At 36.8% G+C, this 22,602-nt stretch overlaps 1 protein-coding gene across 2 annotated transcripts in view; it reads left to right on the top strand.

Moving 5' to 3' along the window:
- The window catches only part of CDK7 (cyclin dependent kinase 7), a 28,011-nt gene extending 7,828 nt beyond the window's left edge, over nucleotides 1-20,183 (top strand). For both annotated transcript variants that reach the window (XM_004270774.4, XM_033429946.2), the window contains 8 exons: nucleotides 466-534; nucleotides 2,466-2,576; nucleotides 3,811-3,929; nucleotides 5,559-5,658; nucleotides 13,233-13,319; nucleotides 17,239-17,388; nucleotides 19,437-19,584; nucleotides 19,997-20,183. In XM_004270774.4, the coding sequence (XP_004270822.1) occupies nucleotides 466-534; nucleotides 2,466-2,576; nucleotides 3,811-3,929; nucleotides 5,559-5,658; nucleotides 13,233-13,319; nucleotides 17,239-17,388; nucleotides 19,437-19,584; nucleotides 19,997-20,025 (813 nt within the window). In that variant the 3' untranslated portion in view covers nucleotides 20,026-20,183. The remainder of the gene's footprint in view (nucleotides 1-465; nucleotides 535-2,465; nucleotides 2,577-3,810; nucleotides 3,930-5,558; nucleotides 5,659-13,232; nucleotides 13,320-17,238; nucleotides 17,389-19,436; nucleotides 19,585-19,996) is intronic.
- Nucleotides 20,184-22,602: the final 2,419 nt, after the last annotated feature.

Here is a 22,602-nt window from a genome sequence, read left to right as displayed (position 1 = left end):
CCTTGAACTCTGTGCCATAGTCCCTACCTCATAGTGTTGTTATGAGACTGAATACACGTAAAGTACCTGGGATAGTGCCTGGCATAGAGAACACGCTCATTCAATGAATGATAGCTGCTGATGCTATTTGTAGGATGTTCTTAAGTACCAAGTTTGGGAATTTTTCTAAATTGGAGACTTAAATGAGGTTTTCATTAATTCATATCTTTATTATAACTCCAAAATTTGGAGGGAGAGGTTAAGTAGTTAGTTTGTTTTTAATAGTAAGGTTTAGTATCCTGTGCTTCAAAGTACTAATTCCTAGCCCAAAAAAAGGATAAATATTAAATTTAATAAAATTATTTAAACTTTACAGAGAATTATCAACAATCCAAATGTTTGTTTAACTTTTTAAAAATTACTTTAATACTGTCAAGTGTTTAATAGAGAATCACATGTTGATTTTTTTTTAATTTTGCTTTGCAGCTCCTTGATGCTTTTGGACATAAATCTAATATTAGCCTTGTCTTTGATTTTATGGAAACTGACCTAGAGGTAAGAATAAAATTCCTGGAGGAATTTTTTTCTCTGTTTATCAAAAGAGAATCTAAATGTTTATTTTCTACCTTTGAAGATACTGGCAATCAAAAGAATGCTTAATTTTGTTGAAATCTAGATGTGTTCTCAAGTCAAAGATCTTCTGAATCATTTAGCCATATTCCCAGGGTTAAATACAAGAGTTGGATTTCAATAGCATTGTGTCTACCAAGTTCCCAATACCTTATTGACATTCCTTTTTCGAAAAATGAGTGTTTGGCTTCGGAGGATTTGGAACTTCTTTGTGATATTATCACAGAATATCCTTTTGAAAGCCAGGTTTCTTTTTGAGAAAAATAAGATTTTATACTTTTCATTAATATTAATTGAATCTCAGTAATGGACATTCCAAGGATGTGGAACAAGTGGAATTCTCATACACTGCTGATGAGAATGCAAAGTGATGCAGCCACTTTGGAAAACAGTTAGGCAGTTTCTTATACAATTAAATATACACTTGAGGTACAATCTAGTAAATACTACCTCTACGTATTTATTTATCCAAGAGAAACAAAAACATATGACTACACAGATGTTTAGCTTTATTTGTCACTACCCAAACTGGAAACAACCCAAATAGCTTTCATTAAGTGAATGTGTAATCATAAAGTGGAATACTATTTGAGAATAAAAAGAAACAAACTACTAACATATGCAACAGTATAGGTGAATCTCAAATACATTACACTAAACGAAAGAAGCCAGGCTCAAAAAGCTATTGATATTGGGCTTCCCTGGTGGCGCAGTGGTTGAGAGTCCGCCTGCCGATGCAGGGGACACAGGTTTGTGCCCTGGTCCGGGAAGATCCCACATGCCGTGGAGCGGCTGGGCCCGTGAGCCATGGCCGCTGAGCCTGTGTGTCCAGGGCCTGTGCTCCGCAATGGGAGAGGCCCCAACAGTGAGAGGCCCGCGTACCGCGAAAAAAAAAAAAAGCTATTGATATTATATGATTCCATGTATGGTTTTTTGGAAAAGGCAAAATTAAAGGAACAAAAATGATCAGTGGTTGCCTGGGTAGTGAATCGAGGGGAGGATTGAGTAGAGAATGGCCTGGGGAGAGTTTAGGGGGTTATGAAACTATGTCTTGATTATGGTAGTGGTTACACAACTGGATGTGTTTGTTGAAATTCATAGAACTGTGAGATTAAAAGGGTATATTTTACCTATTTAAAAAAAAGAAAATGTGAATTTTTATCTCATATAACGAAAAGTCTAGGAATAAACTGACTGACTTGAAGCATAGTTCACAAATAATGCTAATGTAACACAGTCTTTCACTTTAACTCAGTGTTTTCTCTCTGTTGCCTTGTTCATGGGTAGAATTTCTTAATATAGTGGCTCAGGCACTTGCAGGCTTCTGTCCTTAGAGTTTAATAATCCCTGAGGAAAGAAAGTGCTTTGTTCCCTTTGATTCTAGCACCAATATTTGCCTTGGCTTGGCTCACTTATCCATCCCTGAGCTAGTCTGGAAAGCAGGCTGTAGTGTGGTGACTGACCATGCCTGGGTCGTGTGTCTACCTCTGAAGTCTACAGGTAGTGCACAGTCCTGTTTTAACCACGTGGACTAAGCTGGGAACAGATGGAGTGTTGAATGCTGTTGTCAGAAGGGGCTATGTATCTGGGGACAAGTGAAAACAACAGATGTTTGCTACATGGATGCCTAAAAACAAAGCAGTAGGACATAAAGCACTGCTTTCTTTCCAAACCAAAGATACTTTCCCTAACCATATAATTGGAGGTTCTGACAGTACTTCCTAAGGAGAGTTAGGCAAGCTCTCTTGAGATTCTCCTCTATGAATAAATCCATTTTATGTCTGTAAATGATTTTATATAGTAGAGTCCATTTGGAGTAATAAAGCTTACCTGTATATTGTATGCCTGCTTTACAGGTTATAATAAAAGATAACAGTCTTGTGCTGACACCATCACACATCAAAGCCTACATGTTGATGACTCTTCAAGGATTAGAATATTTACATCAACATTGGATTCTACATAGGGTAAGGTTTTTAACCAAGTATTATTGCTTCTTCATGTTGTAGTCAGACTTTATGTAGCCAATATATTACACAAAAGATCTGAGTATGTAAATTGTTACAAAATAGAACTGGGCCATTTTATCCAACCTTCTTCCTCTGTGTGCTCCCTTCAGTTCCACTACGTGGTGCTGTGAGGACTCTGAATTACTATATGAAACTTAGAAATGGAAGAGACCTAGTCCTTCATGTTTTTCATAGTTAAAGAGCTAAGTTGCTGACCAAAGTTATGTATTTTTTTTCAAGGTCAGCAGCTGAAAACTGACAATAGTATTAGAACCTAGACATTTTGGCTTGAAGTCCAGTGTTCTTTGTGCTATACTGTTGTAATGGGAAAAAAATAAACAAAACCAAAAACAGTGGGAGTCTGGATTAAATTATGCAATGCAAAAATACCTTTGGAAAAATATTTCTAGTAGCTCTAAAATTCTAGGAAATAATGAAATAAAATTTCTGAAATGGCTGAGTCATTGTTAGGAGCATTCAGCTACTAGAACAAGGCTGATAATTTAGATAGGTAGATGTTCTTAGGCACCCTATTTAGATAAAATAGCTAAAAATAAGTAAGTTATAGTTAGTAATTCTCATACTTACACTTGGAATCCCTTTTAGGTTATTGCTAATATATTTTTAGCATAGATTGTGAAGACTGTATTCCTCATCCTTGTAAGTGCCTAATATTTTTATTTACTGAAGTTCATACATAGTGGGGTTTTTTTTGTTTGTTTGTTTTTGTTTTGTTTTTGGCCTTGTGGCTTGTGGGATCTTAGTTCCCCGACCAGGGATTGAACTCGGGCCCTCAGCAGTGAGAGTGCAGAGTCCCTAACCTCTGAACCGCCAGGGAATTCCCCATGTATATTGTTACTAAATTAAATAGCAGCAGCTATTTATTGAGTGCTTACTATGAGCCAGTCACTACACTAGGGCTTTTACAGGAAATATTAAATTTAATCCTCACAGCAAACCTGTGAAATAGGTTCGTGAAATTAAGTACCTTGACCCAATGTCTCACTAAGTAATATGGCCAATCTTATTTTGCTTTGTAGGATTTTATGTCAATAAAAATAATATTGGTGGTTGTTTAGATTTGGGGTGTTACCCCATTTCTGCTAAGTTTAAATTTAAGCCAACTAAATGTATCATTGTGATATTCTTCTCCACCCTGCTTACTTGTTTGTTTAAAACCTCTATTATATAGGACCTAAAACCAAACAACTTGTTGCTAGATGAAAATGGAGTTCTAAAACTGGCAGATTTTGGCCTGGCCAAATCATTTGGGAGCCCCAATAGAGCTTATACACATCAGGTTGTAACCAGGTAAGGATTCCTTAACTAACTGAAACCTTATATTGTGTAGGATATACGCAAATGATTGTGATTACACAGATGAGCATCATTTGTCTTCTCTGAACTTTTGGCAGAGTTCAGGGATTACTATTGGTACTTTATTAAAAATATAGCCCTTTTTTATATTGTGTATATCTTACCACAGTGAAAAAAAAAATATACAGCCCTTCCTTCAAACGGAGTTGAATTTAACTCAGTCCTCAGAGATTTACCAAGTTATTTTGGGGACTAATTTATACTTCTTATACAGTTTAGTTAGGTAGGTTGGAACTGTAGTGCCTATTCTTGTACATAAGCATGTGATTTGGGGGGCCTGTGTTTATTTTATTGGTCAGTCTTGGTTCCACATTTTATATCATTCAGTGTGAATGAAAATTCTCTAAACAAAGCAGTGCATTTATATTTGGGTTTTGCATATTATTAGTTGCTTCCATTTTCTGTTTATACTTCTTATGTATAAAAACTAGAAATCACATTAAATAGATAGGGGTGGTAGCTTTTATGTTGTCAGGATGACATTTGTTAATTTCTCTGACTCTTGTAAGGATCTGAGAAGTCATCAGATTCTCTATCCTTTTAAATTACTTTGTCACCTTTCTCCAGATCTCACTGAGTGTCAGTCACCTGAGCCCTGAGTAGAAAGTAAGGGATATATAGGTAGTTGTTCATGTAATTTCTGGAAAGATTAAGCCCATCGTTCAGGAACACTGGGGACTCAGGAAAACAGGGACCCACATACATGAGTATTGTGTGCCACTGGTTTTCATCTACTCGTTTCTCATACTTTCTCTTCTTGCAAATCAAATGCTACTAATAGGTCAAATTAACGTGAGGACTGAGAATTAACAATTTAGATAACCTCGACAAGAGCAATTTTGGTGGAGTGGTGGGATGAAAGCCTGACTGAAACGGGTTTAAGAGGATGAGAGAAGAGGAAATGGAGACAGTAAGAACAGACAACCAGAGAATGAGGGGTAAATGTTAGGGGAAGTGGGGTCCAAAGAAGTTTTTGTTTTTTGTGTCTTTATATTTTAGTTTATTTTTTAAGGCTAGAAAAAATAATGGTATGTTTGACATTGATGTTAAAAATCTAGTAAGAACAAAAAGTTGATGTAGGAGAAAGAGGAGAGAATTGCAGGAGCAATATCCTTGAAAATAGGTAGGAGAGTGGGGTGTCAGTGCCCAGGTTGAGGGATTGACTTTAAAAACAATCATGGATAGTTCATCTGTAGTTATGGATGGGAAGGTGGATTTTGAGAATACAAATGACTGAAGGTGAGTCTGTAGAAATTTTTTTTCATTACTTGCATTATTTCAGTGAAGTAGGAAATAAGGTCATCAGCTGAGAGGAAGGATGGTGTTGAGGGTTCCTGGAGAAAGAAAGTGTTACTCATCTCAAAGTGGGAGAGTGAATGGACTAAGGGTGTATGTAATTTCCTGGCAGTAATATGGAACTTGTTGATTTTATAGCCAATTTTTCTTGAGTTAATATATCCATAAAAGTGCATGTCATCAGTAGATGATGTTTTGCTGAGGAATTTTCTCTAAGAAATACTTTAATTCCATCCTAAAATGACAGTATTTCTTTTTGTTCTTCAGGTGGTATCGGGCCCCTGAGCTACTATTTGGAGCTAGAATGTATGGTGTAGGTGTGGACATGTGGGCTGTTGGCTGTATATTAGCAGAGTTGCTCCTAAGGGTAAGTCTGGAATTGATGTACACACTTCAGTATTGTTATAGGAATTTGTTTTTATAATTTGTGTAATAATTATCTTCCCAGAGGTAATTCCCAGAGAGGAGTACCATCCTTGAAACAAAAAGCCAACAAACAGGTTAATAAAAAAAAAACCTCTGCCAAGTACAACCTTTTTATTAATGCTAATGCGAGATGAGATCTCCCACTTAGGACAATAAAGGTTTTATTACAGATCATTCTGTGTTCTGAAATGTAACTATAATAAAACTCATTGGGTTGTAATATGGTACTGTCTCTACAGTAACTAAAAGTGTTAGGATAAACTTACGTACTTCTGGTACTTTTTTGTTTGGGCTGTTTAAAAGTACACTTTAAGAGATACGTAATACCAGCCACTGCAGATGCAACTCTGCATAACTTTAAATATTGTATGAGAGGAGCATTTTAGTTCTGTTCAAGCAGAGCAGACATGGTGGTCCTATAGCATTTCTCAAACTGAGACCATCTTACAATGAAACATCCTCTCCCTTCCCTCACTGTAGAGAAAGATGCCAACTTGGTAAGTTTTCTTTAGCTATGAAGTTTAGTTTAGCCCTTCTCAATGATGAAGGCAGAGGAATATTGGGAAATCACACTGAGGCTGAGTGTTTTTCCTTCTTACATTCCAGATTCCAGCCTCTACTCCCCCTCTCCTCAAGCCATGTGTATTTAAAGAAATGTGAACCCAAAACACAAAAATACAGCTATTTATTTCCTTGAACACAGAAAATAGCTTCTGTATGCCAGAGAGAAGATACCTTCTTAAATGTCTTTTTTAGTTTAGTGTGAGTTCTATGCATCATTTTGAGATGCTCACCCTTCTGAATGCTTGTAGAAGAAACCCTCACATTTAGGCTTGAAGATGACATAAGTAATCCCTGTAGTAATGGGTCCTCTGAATCACCTGGTGTGACAACTATGCTACTCACAAAAACAGAGTTTACTGGAAGGGTACATTTGAGAATCTGTTAACTCTCAAAAGCCCAGTTCATTCATGACCAAGACAGAAACGGAATTCCATAGCCCCTAGTGTTATGACTGATCATTCCATTTAGAAAGTAAGGAGAGAGAGATAGCAGTTGAGAATAAATGGGTTAGAAATTGTGGACCTGGTTGAAGTCATAGTTGGAGTCTTGCTAACCATTGGCATCGTTGTTGGAATTATTATTAAGGTTATGAAGGAGTTGACAGGCAGCCCTATTTGGTGAAGAACTGTACCATTTTGCCATATATTTTTCCAGCACAATTAAAGAAAAATGTTTCCTATTTTAAACTGTCTCTGTACTCATTTGAAAATATCCTTGGAAATGCTGTCCACACAGTTCTAAATCTGTGGTGAGATTCTGCAGTCCAAATAGATAATAGTTGAAAGCCAGGATAATTCAGAAGATTTGCTAATATAAGCGTTTAACTTCTTTAAAGTGTTTTTTTCCTATATAAATTTTATAGAAGGTTTAATAACTAGAAAACAGGAGCAATAATAAGCCTATATCCAACCAAAGTAGTCTATATAGTTTAAAACATTTTAGAAGCAAATTGGTCTGCATTCTGACCTCTGAAAAGGAATTGAGAAATATTTATACTAGTGGAGTATTATGTCACTAAATAACACAAATCTACTTTTTAATTTATGATCTGTTTATGTTCTTTTTTCTTAATCATGTTATGAGACATAGTGATTAATAAAAAATCTAAACTTGGATATTACCTACTGAGCAAATGCCACTATCTGGTCTAGATAGTTTCAAAGATAACCATTTTAGTTTGTAAATAAGAAGTAGTTTGGGGGAGACATTTTATGCTTTATAGGAAGGTCACTGGGCATCCTACTGGCCTGCATTAGAGCATTCCCTAGAGATGATGTGGTGATACAAAAATTTGATCAACCAGCAGCTGCCTGCCATACTCTTACTTCATCCAGATGGTGAGGATCCAGAGCTAATGGCTTGGCCTGTGGTTGATCTTCAGCCCTCTGACATTCCAGTACTTCAGTTTGGCTGTATCAGCTCAGAACAGAGCTTCCATCAGTTTTTGCATAGGCTTCTGGATTCACATGGGTGTTAGAGGCTATAGGATATCAGATGTTCAAGAACGTTATTGTTCATGCCTATTGCATTAAAAAACTTGCTGATTTTCTGATATTTGGTTTGTGATCCCTGCCTCTCTGTAAAGACCTGAGAAAGAAAAAATAAATTTCTACAATGTCATTGTTCTTAAAAAGATGAATCTCAACACAATTTTAAAAGAGAAGTCACGAGTGGACTCATACTGAAAAGAACCAGAGGGAAGTCCCTCTTGGGTTCCTGTACTGTTGAACTCAGTACTTCTCTTCCTTTTAGGATTAATTGGACTCTTTTTCCTAAAACTGAAAAGTTTTCATTCATATGCTTAGTCACAATTGTATTGGTTAAATTCTGGTGTCCTCTAAGAAGCTGTTATAGAACAGGATAAAAGAACAATAAAGGGCTTCCTTGGTGGCGCAGTGGTTGAGAATCTGCCTGCCAATGCAGGGGACACGGGTTCGAGCCCTGGTCCGGGAAGATCCTACGTACTGCAGAGCAGCTAAGCCAGTGCACCACAACTACCGAGCCTGCACTCTAGAGCCTGCGAACCACAACTACTGAGCCTGCGCGCCTAGAGCCCATGCTCCACAACAAGAGAAGCTGCTGCAATGAGCGGCCCGCGCACCGCAAGGAAGAGTAGCCCCTGCTCACCGCAACTAGAGAAAGCCTGTGCGCAGCAACGAAGACCCAATGCAGTCAAAAATAAACAAACAAACAAACAAACAAATATAAAAATACTGACTAGGACTTGGGAGGCCAAATCATTTTTAAAAAAAGATTTATTTATTATTTATTTATTTTATTTATTTTTGGCTGTGTTGGGTCTTAGTTGCGGCATGCAGGATCTTCGTTGAGGCGTGTGGGATCTCTCATTGTGGCGTGCAGGCTTCTCTCTAGTTGTAGCATGAGGGTTTTCTCTTCTCTAGTTGTAGCACACAGGCTTCAGGGTGCGTGGGCTCTGTCGTTGTGGCACATGGGTTCCAGAGTGCATGGACTCTGTAGTTTGCCGCATGCGGGCTCTCTACTTGAGGCATGCAAGCTCAGTAGTTGTGGCACGTGGGCTTAGTTTCTCTGCAGCATGTGGGATCTTAGTTCCCTGACCAGGCATCGAACCAGCGTCCCCTGCATTGTAAGGCAGATTCTTTACCACTGGACCACCAGGGAAGTCCCAGACAGTGGATTTTTTTAGTCAACGTTGCATTGATGCTTAATACAATGAAGACATTTTAAAATAAAGTGATAATTATATCTTGAGGATTTTTAAGATGGCAAGGCAAAAATCTCCCCCCCCTCAGAAATTATCTCTAAAAAGAAACAAACATAAATGTTTGAAATTAGGAGGTGCCTGTAACACTATGCCAGAGGATATGAAGCCAGAAATGAAGAAGGCTAAAAGTCTTCAGAAACGGATACCAACTGAACGCAAATTTTGTTTGGCACACAGAATCCTGGAGGATTAGCAATGAGAGTGCTAATGAGAGCAATGAGAGTGATCATTGATGGCAATAATGAGGTGCAGGACTAAAAACAGAAGGGTTGGTTGAAAAACCTGTATATTGAGCACTTAATAACAAGGTCCCCGACACGACCAGGTTACTTTCCTTCCCCCAGCTATACTTCCTCCTGACTTATTCCTCCACCAGGGAAAGGTTTATTCTCCAAAGAAACTGAAGGAGGAATCTCTAGACATGGGCATCCTTAGACACAGTGAAGGATGGGGGTGAGATGCCAGGGTGAAAACACACATTACATGAAAGTCTGCAAACTAAACAGTAAAACCTCCAACTTATTTCCCTGTTCAGCTCCCAGAACCCTGGCAGCCAGTGTAAAACTCATTTTAACTCAGGTAAAAGATTAGAGGATCCTTCACTGGAAGAACTGAACGGTCCCAGAGAATAGACCCGTAGGTAACTGGCATTAAGCTACCTGTCCGATCTTTCTAGATAAAGGCCATGAGTTAAGAAGCTCTTTTCATAGATAGAATGCTTTGAATCAGCTTTTTTAGTACCTTATCTTTAAATATGAATGGTTAGCCAGTGATCACCAGATAGTTATCAAGGATTTTCAGGTATTTAATGACTGCTTCCAACATGTAAGGATAACCAGATAATTGGCAAGGATCATCAGGTATTTGATGAAAGCGTCCAACATGAATGACAGACTGAAACAAACTAAAAAAGAAACTTGGAAAAAATAGAAACTATCAGGTAGCAGAAGAAAATTCATCCTCGCCTCCCCATCTGCACCAAATTTTCAGAGAACTGAGAGAATATACTGCATACATAAAACAAGAACATGATGCTCTTTTACTAAAGGAACAATCAAAGAATAAAGTATACTTGAAATTTTTCAAAAAGGATAACTAAAAGCAAACAAAAATAGTAGAAAAGTAAGCTAAAGAACTCTTTCATTAAATAGAACCAAAAGATAAAAGAGATGGACTATAGTAGGGAAAAGATAAGAAAATTAGGAGATTGATCCAGGAGTGATCTTAGAATACAGCAAAGGAGAAGAAAGAAAATCGAGGGTAGGAAATTCATAAGAAAATAGCCCAGCATTGATGGATGTGAATAGGTTGGAAGTGCCATAAAGATTCTGCACAATGAATGAAAGAAGCCCCATGCCCAGACACATGGTGAAATTTCAGAATACCGGGGGTTCTTAGGAAAAAGCCTTTATTTCCACAGAGAGAAAAAACATGAAAAGCTTACACAGAAACCAAAGTAAAGGATTAGGGAAAAGATGGCATCAGACTTCTCAAAAGCCACATTGAAGACAACAGAACACATTGTGAGGGATCCAAAGTCCACGCATTAGGCAGCTCATTTTAATTTAAATTTCTTACATCAGACAAAAACAGCCATCCTTAAAATCTGATTAAATTGCAAGCTTGCTCACAAAACTAAGGCTATGATGATGAGTGTCCCTGTCTTCAGATCTCATAATACAATTTACGTTGGTGGTTTGCAAAGTAGCAGAGGTATAAGAAGGTATAAGAAGGTAGAAGAAGAAGGTATAAGAAGAAAATGTGAGCATGTCTAAAAAGATTTATGGGGACTTCCCTGGTGGTCCAGTGGTTAAGAATCTGCTTTCCAGTGCAGGGGACGTGGGTTCAATCCCTGGTCAGAGGAACTAAGATCCCACATGCTGCGGGGCAACTAAGCCCGCATGCCGCAACTACAGAGCCCATGGGCCACAACTAAGACCCGACAGCCAAAAATAAATAAATATTTTAAAAAAAGGTTTATGAAATGTTATTTAATATCCCTTCTAGTTTCTATTTTATTCACATTTAATATACATTATAGCACGCTATTATAAATACATATTTTAAATAGGGGTTATGTTAAGTCTGGGTCCAATCAGAATATAGAAACCACACATTAATTTGAAAAGGGAAGTTTAATATAAAGAATTACTAACTATGACAAGAGGTTGTAGTAATGAGGGATTGACTAACAAAAATAAGGAGAACTCTAAAGAATGTAGGAATAGCAGATATAAAGAGCAGTCACCCTTATACCTAGGGGTAACGCTAGGACTAAGGACAGCACCCAATGACAGGGCACCCAGGGCTGAGATCTAGACCTCTTGAAGAGGGTACAGTGTGGCTCACTGGTTGGCCGAGAAGCTGCTGTAGAGCTGTGCTGAACTTGCTGGAAATCTGTCCTCTTAGGTGCTGAGGAAAGCTGTTCAGGGTATTTCAGGTGCTGAGGAAAGCATTTCTCTAGAGGCACTGCTACAAAACCATCTTCAGGGCATTCTAGAGGGAAGCTGCTGGCCTCCATGCACTGTTGGAGCTGAACACTGAAGAAACTGGTCACACTGCAGGAACCTGGTACCAATTCTAGAAGCTGAGAGTGGTGCAGGAGCCTGCCAGGCAAGCCGACTGGAACCAGGAAGCAAAACTTTCCTTCCTGTGATGTCTCTCCTGCATTCTCTACTGACAAAGCTTCACTTGGCAAAGGAAAAATATTTAAAGGGCCCAGATCCATTTTTATGGAGAGTCAAAAAGGGTGAATTTGGAGTATATTGATAACTGGCAGAGGTGTTTTTGTTATGTTTTGTTGCTGGTAGAGGTCCACAGTAATAAAAATGTTGGAGACTTGGTACTTAATTTCATGTCTTCCCAGTGATTCTATAAACTTTTTCATTGCCTTTAACAGTGCCAAAGGCCTCTTAACTCACAGAGTAGAGAAAACTCCTTTTTTTTTCCTTTCCTGTATACTTACATGTCTGAGAAATGAATTGGAAAATAATGTCTTTGTGTAGCAAAGATTTTGATCATTTCTTATCAGCTTACTGACGTTTAACTTATAATTATTATTTTTTTTACATCTTTATTAGAGTATAATTGCTTTACAATGCTGTGTTAGTTTCTGCTTTATAACAAAGTGAATCAGTTATACATATACATATGTTCCCATATCTCTTCCCTCTTGCGTCTCCCTCCCTCCCACCCCTCCAGGCACTGAAAGCACCGAGCTGATCACCCTGTGCTATGTGGCTGCTTCCCACTAGCTATCTACCTTACATTTGGTAGTGTATATATGTCTATGCCTCTCTCTCGCTTTGTCACAGCTTACCCTTCCCCCCTCCCCATATCCTCAAGTCCATTCTCTAGTAGGTCTGTGTCTTTATTCCTGTCTTACCCCTAGGTTCTTCATGACATTTTTTTTTTCTTAAATTCCATATATATGTGTTAGCATACGGTATTTGTCTTTCTCTTTCTGACTTCACTCTGTATGACAGACTCTAGGTCTATCCACCTCATTACAAACAGCTCAATTTCGTTTCTTTTTATGGCTGAGTAATATTCCACTGTATATATGTAACTTATAATTATTTATCCTCTTAAAGTTGGCCAGTATACCTCTTCAAAGAAAGAATTTGCCAAGAGATTGTTTAAATAATATTGGAATAGAGATGTGTTCTCTTGCCTCCCAGCCTTTGCACCTGCCCTTTTGCTAGGATAGTTTTCTTCTTCCATCTTAGACTTTTCTTGCGGCAACTCTCATCTTCATCTGTCAACTTTCATGGCCACTTCCTGTAGGAAGCCTTCCCTCACCTGTCCAGAGTGGGTTAGGTGCTGTTCCCATATGGGCTAGGATCCTATCCTGTGCTCTCACTGAACACATCATCTTGTAAATACTGCTTTACTGGTATCATCGTTGTTCACCATGTCCACCCCAGGGGAGAGCAGGGACTGTCTTGTTCCCTTGTTTAAATGCCTAGGGCTTAGCACAGTGCCTCTTACATAGTAAGTGTTTATTAAAGATGAGAGGCGTGAATAAAATGGACAGTATGGTACTCTTTACTTGGATAGCAATGGCAGGATCTAATGCCGTATCCAGTATGCCTCAGACTAAATTTTTGTTATAGTTTAGTGTTTCTTATTAAATTAAATTTATAGTATTATTTATGTAACAGCTATCAAAAACTATCTTGAAGTGGCTGCCTCTCACTTTCTTTCAGGTTCCTTTTTTGCCAGGAGATTCAGACCTTGATCAACTAACAAGAATATTTGAAACTTTGGGCACACCAACTGAAGAACAGTGGCCTGTAAGCCTTCATACATGTTCTTTGAAATTTAGTTAGAATTCTGTATAGTGTATAACGTGAATATTACTTAAAGAAATGTACTAATTGTCTTAATTTATTAATAATATATATTCATTGCAAAAGTTATACAAAGTAAAAGTTAAAATTATGATATACCATCCAGCCTTCTATATACTTATAGCCCTCCCCCATCCCAGTAATTCCCATTCCAGGGTTAATCACTCTTATTTTGTTGTAAAGCCTTGCTATGAGGATGCACACACAAACACAAATGCACATATAGACATATAGAGTTGCTTTTTCTTTTGTTCTTTAGCAAAATAGGGATCACACCATACAAATTTTTTTTGCAACTAACTTGCTCTTCACTTAATATTATTGACCTTTTTCTTTTTAAGCCATATAATATTTAATTTTATGGATGTTCCATGTTAGTTTATCAATATCTTGATGGATTTGGGTGTATTTATTGAATTTTCACTAACACAATCAAGATTTTTTAGTATTATAATTTTTTTGTTGTTGTTGGCCATGCTGCATGGCTTGCAGGATCTCAATTCCCCAACCAGGGATTGAACCTGGGCCACAGCAGTGAAAGCCCAGAATCCTAACCACTAGGCCACCAGGGAACTCCCTGTTATTTATTTTTAAACCATTACATGTCTATAAAAAAGAAATACTAAATCTGTGATAAAATTTAAAACAATATAAATTGCTAAATTTTATATATTACAGTTCAGTGAAATTCTCACTTGTTCATTCTTTTTTCTTTCTTTCTTATTTATGTATGTACGTATGTATGGCTGCGTTGGGTCTTCATTGCTGTGCGCGGGCTTTCTCTAGTTGTGGCGAGCGGGGGCTACTCTTCGTTGCGGTGCGCGGGCTTCTCATTGCGGTGGCTTCTCTTGTGGAGCACAGGCTCTAGGCATGCGGGCTCAGTAGTTGTGGCTCGCAGGCTTAGTTGCTCTACGGTATGTGAGATCTTCCTGGACCAGGGATTGAACCCATGTCCCCTGCATTGGCAGGCGGATTCTTAACCACTGCACCACCAGGGAAGTCCCATTTGTTCATTCTTAAATTATAATTGAAGGGGCTTCCCTGGTGGCGCAGTGGTGAGAGTCCGCCTGCTGATGCAGGGGACACGGGTTCATGCCCCGGTCTGGGAGGATCCCACATGCCGCAGAGTGGCTGGGCCCGTGAGCCATGGCCGCTGAGCCTGCGCGTCCGGAGCCTGTGCTCTGCAACGGGAGAGGCCACAACAGTGAGAGGCCCGCGTACCGCAAAAAAAAAAAAAAAAAAAAAAAAAAAAAAAAAAATTATAATTGAAGACCTTTTTATTTTCCTTTCTATTATAGCCTCATATTCTGGGGAAAAAGTAATTACTAGAAAAGAGAAATTTTGATCAGTCTCTTTATCTTCTGGTTAAAACGATAATGAAATTATCTGAAACTGAAATTGAGTTTCTTTTGTGCTGTTACTTCCTCAACTTTCTAATTGAAAGTTGGCTGTATGTTCTAATTGTGAAATACAGCTCTTACAGCTTTCATTTATTGAACACTTACTGTATGCCATTAATGGTAGGGTTTCATAAATTATATTTAATTCTCCCAACAATCCTATTAAGGTAGGTACTGTTATTCTCATTTTACAGATGAGACAACTGAGGTTTAGTGAGGTTAAGTAACTTGCCTGAATCTACCCAGTGTCAGAGCTAGGGCTGCAGTCTGGGTCTTAGTGACTCCAGAGCCATGTTCATAATATTTATTCTGTACTATTTGACATGATTTTCTAAATAGTAGTTGCTTACTGATGTTTTCCATGGATTTTTTAAAATTCTTATTTTGATTTACATGCAGAAGGAAATACAGAGATATCCCTTGCACCCTTTACCCAGCTTCCCACAGTGGTAACATCTTGCAGAGTTAGGATAAAAATCACAACCAGCATGCTGACATTGATACAGTTAATATATAGGACATCACCACAAAGAGCCCTTTTACAGTCATACCCACTTTCATTCCACTCCTACTCCTTCCTTAACCTCTGGCAATCACTAATATGTTCTCCATTTTTATAACTTGTTATTTCAAGAATGTTATAAATGGAGTCATATAATATGTAAGCTTTAGGGATTGATTTTTTTTTTTTTTTTTTTTTTTTTTGCGGTACGCGGGGCCTCTTCCGTAGTGGATAGTGGAGTATAGACTCCGGACGTGCAGGCTCAGCGGCCATGGCTCACGGGCCCAGCCGCTCCGCTTGATTTTTTTTTCACATTCAACATAATTCTCTGGCGATTTATCCAGATTGTTGTGTGTATCAATAATTCGTTCCTTTTTATTGATGAGTGGTATGAATGTACCACAGTTTGTCTTAACTGTTCACTCATTGAAGCACATCTGGATTGTTTCCAGTTTGGGGCTATTACAAATAAAACTATTATAAACATGCATGTACAAGGGAATTCCCTGGCGGTCCAGTGGTTAGAACTCTGCACTCTCACTGCCAAGGGCCCAGGTTCCATCCCTGGTCGGGGAACTAACATCCCACAAGCTGCACGGCCAAAAAAATTCACATACAGGCTTTTGTGTAAGCATAAGCATTTATTTCTATGGGACAGATGACCAGGAGTGCAGTTGTTGAGTCATGGGTTGCATATTTAGCTTAAGAAACTGCAAACTGCTTTCCAAAGGGGCTGTACCATATTTTATTCTCACCAGCAATATATGAGTAATCCATTTCCTCTGCATCCTCTCTAGCATTTGGTGTTGTCACTTTTTTACTTTAAGCATTCTGAGGGATTTTCTCTTCCCTAATGACTAATGAATAGTGTTGAATATCTTTTCACGTACTTATTTGTCATTTGTATAGCTTTAATGAAATGTCTTTTCCTTGTTTTTTAATTGGATTGTTTGTACTTTGGCTGAGTATTGAGCACTTTATATATTTGAGATACTCGTCCTTTGATTGTATATGTGGTTTGCAAATTTTCTCTTACACTGTAGTTTGTCTTTACATCCTCTTCACAGTCTTTCCAGAGTAAAAGTTTTTAATTTTGATCAAGTCTGTTTTTATCATTTTTCTTTTTATGAATAATGCTTTTGATGTCAAGTCAAAGAACTCTTGTCCTAACAAAAAGATATTCCTGATGATTTTTTTTCTTGTAAGTTTCATAGTTTTACTTTTAACATTTAAGTCTGTGATCCTTTTTGAGTTAATTTTTATATGAGGTATGAGATTAAAAATGTCTTTGGAGGGGACAGTGCTGTTTATGATACCTTTGCCTCTGTCAATACCACAGTCTTAATTAAGTAGCTATATATTAAGTCTTGATATCAGGTAGACTGATTCCTCCCACTTCTATTCTTTTTCAAAGTTGTTTTTAGCTATTTTAGTTCTTTTTCCTTTCCATATAAATTTTAGAATAACCTGTCTATATCTATAATAATTTTGCCAGAATTTTGGCAAGAATTGCATTAAACCCGTATACCAATTTGAGGAGAATAGACATCCTTATGGTGTTGAATCTTCCAATACACGAACATGATGGGTCTCACCATTTATTTAGAGCTTTGATTTATTTCATCAGTGTTGTATAGCTTTCAGTATATGAGTCCTACACATGTTTTGTTAGATTTTCACCAGAGCATTCCATCATTCTTTTTGAGTGATTCTAAATGGCATTGTTTTTCATTTCAGTATCTAATGTTCTTTGCTAGTATGGAGAACTACTGTTGATTTTTTTATGTTTACCTTCCTGTAACCTTGTCTGCTCACTAGTTGTAGGAGTTTTTTAATAGCTTTCTTGAGGTTTTCTACATAGATCATCATATCATCCGTATGACAGTTCTATTTATTCATTTGAGATCTACATGCCTTTCAATCCTTTACTTACGTTTGAATTATAAAAATATTTTTACAGGACATGTGTAGTCTTCCAGATTTTGTGACATTTAAGAGTTTCCCTGGAATCCCGTTACAGCATATCTTCATTGCAGCAGGAGATGACTTGCTAGATCTTATACAAGGCTTATTCTTATTTAATCCGTGTACTCGAATTACAGCCACACAGGTATTTTAGCATATCTTTAGAATTTCTTAAGATTTTCTAACATTCTTTAAATACCGAAAAGATGTGTTTCTATTTTGTTTTAAGGAGTAACAAATTTTATTTTTTCCCTAAGCTACAAGCACTATTCAGACTGGTATTAAAGTATATGATGCACACAAGTACAGGAGAGTTTATTCTTGCTTAAACACATATAAATACATTGCTATTTCATAATTAATTTGCTTTCAAATAGTTCACTAGAGAGAAAAAAAGTGTTTTGTATTTGTTAAGGCATTGGTATATTTCAATTAAACTCTTATGTATTAAGTAAAATTTTGTGGTAAAATCAGTGCCAAAAGTGTTTTGTTTTTTCCCCATAAAATGCAGTTCAAATATGCATTCTGGTCATTGTCACAGTCAGAAAGTGATAATAGGGAGAAAATGGTATAGTCTGATACAACTGTATACTTACAAGAGATTGAAAGGTATTCTAAACAGAAAAACACTGAAACTGAGTTTTTTAAAGGAAATAAGAATGAAACTCAAGAAAAATGTGGAAGACCAAGAATACCTGCTCTTATAAAAGAAGAGGGAAATGTTATCCAATACAAAAATATAAGACCTATAGATTTGAAAAGGTTTTTTTCTTTGTTTTAAAAACAAGCACAGAAAACTGGGGCAGGGACAGGCAGTGCAAAAACGCAACACGGTACAATGATTTGCCTTCATAAAGGAAGAGACCAATTGAAATGTCACAAATCTTCATATCTCACAAAACATATTAATGTACAATATATGAGGGATACAAAGTGGATTTTTTTTCACTTAATTTTATTACAGACTACCAAATCATTGTTTAATGCATTTACTTGTACAAGCCTTTTCTTTGTAGCAGTACATGCCACATTAATATATATATACCAGATACTTTACCATTGGAATTACTCTTCTAATTTCAAACAAGTAACTCATTTTTACCTTTTCACTCATGCATATATGCATATTATCTCCATCATAAGAAACTTGAGACCAGGTCAGATTATCTAGAAAGTTGTTTTCATTAATAGTAAAACTCAAAATATATAGAAAAATACTAGTTGTGATGACTTACTTGGGTTGTATTTTGATAGAATGAATTTTTTTAATGGGTTTTGGCTTGTAGATATCTAAAAGTTGGAATGAGTTACTCTTCTTAGATCTCTATGTAGCTCAAAATTAGTTTAATTTACTTATGGAACTGCTATGATTTGCAAGTAATATTTTATAAATGCAACTCTTCTGAAGTAAGAAATCTCTAAATTATTACTGCATATAATACGTTGGCAAGTAGGGGGAGGTATGCTTGACAAATTTATATGACTTCTTTTTGTTCATAAAAGAATTATCCAAAAGGAAATACCTTAAATTTTTGTGGCTATTGAACAGTACTATGATGCAGATAAAGTATGAACTTTTGTCATCTAGAATAAAACTGTTTTTATTGGAATTTTGGAACTAAGTAAAAATATCATATTATAGAACATTGGACTGGTAGTAAATAGAAGTAACCTTGGGTAAGTCCTTCCAAGTAAAATTTCTATTAATCTGTAGTGGATTGTTGGATTTTAATCCATTGTTTCCAACCTATCACATCTTTTTAAAAGCTTTATTTTTAAGAATTTATGTGATTTGGAATTTGAATACATATAGATGTGACAAATAAACTTGGAAGTTCTTTTTAAACAAGTCTCTCTCTGTGTTTTGAACTACAGAGCCTATAATGTGTAGGGAGATGAATTTTACAATATCTTACTACAGATATTTTGTACTTAGTATAGGCTATTGTGGAAAAATTTGAAGGTAGTGTCTTTTTCTTATAGTAATGGAATTATCAATCAGTCTTAGGCTGCTAGATGTTTATTTGTAGTAATCTGCATGTCGAAATACTTGAAATTAAGTTTGCTTGGGGAGGGGGTGTATTCATATAGTATTTTTAATGCTCCTTACAATTTTGGCGGTTAGCTTTTCTTAAACACAGTTCATATATTCACTTAAAACCTTACTTTCTGTGGTATCTTTTCTTCTGAAAGGCATTGAAAACTAAGTATTTCAGTAATCGGCCAGGGCCAACACCTGGATGTCAGCTGCCAAGACCAAACTGTCCAGTGGACGCTTTAAAAGAGCAGTCCAACCCAGCCGCGGCAACAAAACGGAAGAGAACAGAGGCCTTGGAACAAGGTAAAACTCTCATTTTCACAAGAAATGAAAGGAATTCAGAAAACTCCAGATAGCTAATATAGAGCTAGTGACTGAAGGGCAGCTAAGAAATGTAGACTGTGACCTGTTTACTTGTATAAATTTAAATTGGATAAAGTTGAGTGTGGTGTTTTAGCTATGTTTACTTCCATTGAGAATACTTACATCATGCTTTTTAAAAGGACATGGGCACTTTTGAGTATACCTCAGAGTTACAAGTACTGTCCATGTGCATCCTGCTCTTTTCATAAATTCCTTCTGGAACACTGTATGCTTAATGTTTAACTAGTGCTATTGGAAAATCAAAGCGAGTAAAAATAGAGGTAGTTGGAATGCAATGGCTGGTTAAAATTGCTATAAGATTAAATGTAAACAACCTCATTTTTCCCCCCAGGAGGATTACCCAAGAAGCTAATTTTTTAGTTACAGAGAACACTGGACAATATTGTACTACTGAAGGATATAGTGAAAAAGGCAAAATAGTAAACATTAATTAAATGCTTTAAAAGAAATCTGTAAATATTCTATTCATGTAAAATATGTAAAACTGGGTTATTTTATTAAATGTATTTTAAAACAAACTTAATTCTGATTTTTCTGATTAGAGTGCAACAGTAAGATAAGTTTAATTCTCTGAAATGTAGAGTTGAAAATGCATTAAGGAATTCTTAATAAAAATAACTATCAGTTATTTTAATGATCTGGCCCATATAGCATTACAGATTTGTAGTAAAGGGGGTATTATTTTAAAATAGAAAGATAGTAGTAATATACCAAATACCTGCTACCCTGACTTAACATATGTCAATATACTAAATAGGAAAAAAAAAATAACATTACAGATAAAATTGAGCTCCCTTTAACCCTTTAATACATCATTCCATTTTATTTTTTCCTTTTTACCCTCCCCAAAAGAGAATGACTCTCAGGAAATGAGTGTGTCCTTCCATGATTTTATACTGCTATAAGAATGCATGTAGTAGTATGCAGTACTGTTTTGGGTCTCACAATTTGAGTGGTAGACAGTACATCTCATACAGCATTTTTATTCTTACTCAAAACTTTAAAACTTAGTTCCCAGTTCTGTAGGTCAGTTACCTCTCATGGCTCAACTGTGTTTTTTTTGCATAGGCCAATATCAAGGTGTCAGTTGGACGCTGGGCTCTTCTCTGAAGCTCTAGGGAAGAATCTGCTTCCGATTCATACAGTTCATGCCATTTTAATGCTCATGCCTCCTTATCCTTGCTGGTTGTCAGCCAGGGGCCTCTCTTAGCTTCTTAAGGCAGTCCACTTGCCTTGTTGCATGTCACTCTCCATCTGCAAACCGGCAACAGTGTCAAATCTGTCTGGCTTCCTCATCGCTGCCAAGAGAGAAAATTTTGCCTTTTTTTTTTTTTTAAAGGACTCACCTGATAAATGATGTCAGCTCACTAAGGGCTTAATTATACATCTTAAAAATCCCTTCATAGCAGTTACTAGATTAGTGCTTGAATAATCAGGACAGGAATCATGAGAGGGCCATCTTGAGAATTCTGTCACATGGACATTTAGGTTATTTAAAAAGGATTGTTTATATGCACATGCAAGCGTTTCTCTAATGTACATACTTAGAATTGTAATCGTGAGGTCATAGTGTGTATTTTCAATTAGTGTTGATATTGCCATATTTCTCCAAAGTAGTTGTATCAGTTTACATCCCCAGTAGCTGTTTGGTAGTTCTTAAAAATGAAGAAGCCCCTTACCTTACACTGTATACAGAAACTAACTCAAAATATATCAAAGACCTGAACACCAGGCCTAAAGCTATAAAAATTCTTAGAAAATATCATAGAGGGAAAGCTTCATGACATCAGATTTGGCAGGGACTTCCTGGATATGACCCCAAAACACAGGCAGCAAAAGTAAAAAATAGACCATTTGGACTATACCAAAATTAAAAGCTTGTGTGCATCAAAGGAACGTAATCAATAGAATGGAAGGGCAACCTATGGAATGAGAGAAAATATTTGCAAATCATGTATCTGATAAGGGGTTCATATCCAGAATCTGTGAAGAATATATGTTGTTGTTATAGTTCAACAACAAAAGCCAAATAAAAAATGGGCAAAGGACTTGAAATAGACATTTCACCAAAGATGATATAGTAATGGCCAACAAAACCCATGAAAAGATGCCCAACATCACTAATCATTAGGGAAATGCAAGTCAAAACCACAGTGAGATTATCACCTCGCACCTATTAGGATGACTACTACCAAAAAACCCCAGAAAATAACAAGTGTCAGTGAGCATGTGGAGAAATTGGGACCCTTGTAAACTATTGGTGGGAATGTATAAAAACAGTGCCAGCAGCTGTGGGAAACTGTGGTGTTTCCTCAAAAAATTTAAAATGGAATTACCATATGATCCAGCAGCTTCACTTCTGAGTATATACGCAAAAAAATTGAATGCGGTATCCCAAATGAATGCATTCGTTAACCTTTATGTAAGAATCTATTTCACTTCATCATCTCTAGCATTCATACTGTTTGGGGTCTTTGCTAATTTGATACCTCATTCTAATTTACTTTTCTTTGATTTCTACTGTGTTGCTAATCCCTCCTCTGTGAACTGTTGGTTCAGTTTTTTTTTTTTTAATACAATTTTTAAAGGTATTTTCCATTCAGCTATTACAGCATATCAGCTGTATTCCCCATGTTGTAGGATACATCTTTGAGCCTCACACCCTATAGTTTGTACCCCCATTCCCCACCCCTATATGAACCCTCCCCCTGCAACCACTAGTTTGTTCTCTGTATTTGTGAGTCTACTGCTTTGTTGTTAAATTCACTAGTTTGTTGTATTTTTTTAGGTTCTACATATAAGTGATATCATGCAGTATTTGTCTCTGTGATTTATTTCACTTAGCATAATGCCCTCCAAGTCCATCCATGTTGCTGCAAATGGCAAAATTTCGTTCTTTTTTATGACTGAGTAGTATTCCACTGTATGTATAGATAC

This window comes from Orcinus orca, chromosome 3 (assembly GCF_937001465.1).
Source record: "Orcinus orca chromosome 3, mOrcOrc1.1, whole genome shotgun sequence".
Classification (NCBI taxonomy): domain Eukaryota; kingdom Metazoa; phylum Chordata; class Mammalia; order Artiodactyla; family Delphinidae; genus Orcinus; species Orcinus orca.
This window is presented reverse-complemented; position numbering and strand designations above follow the sequence as displayed.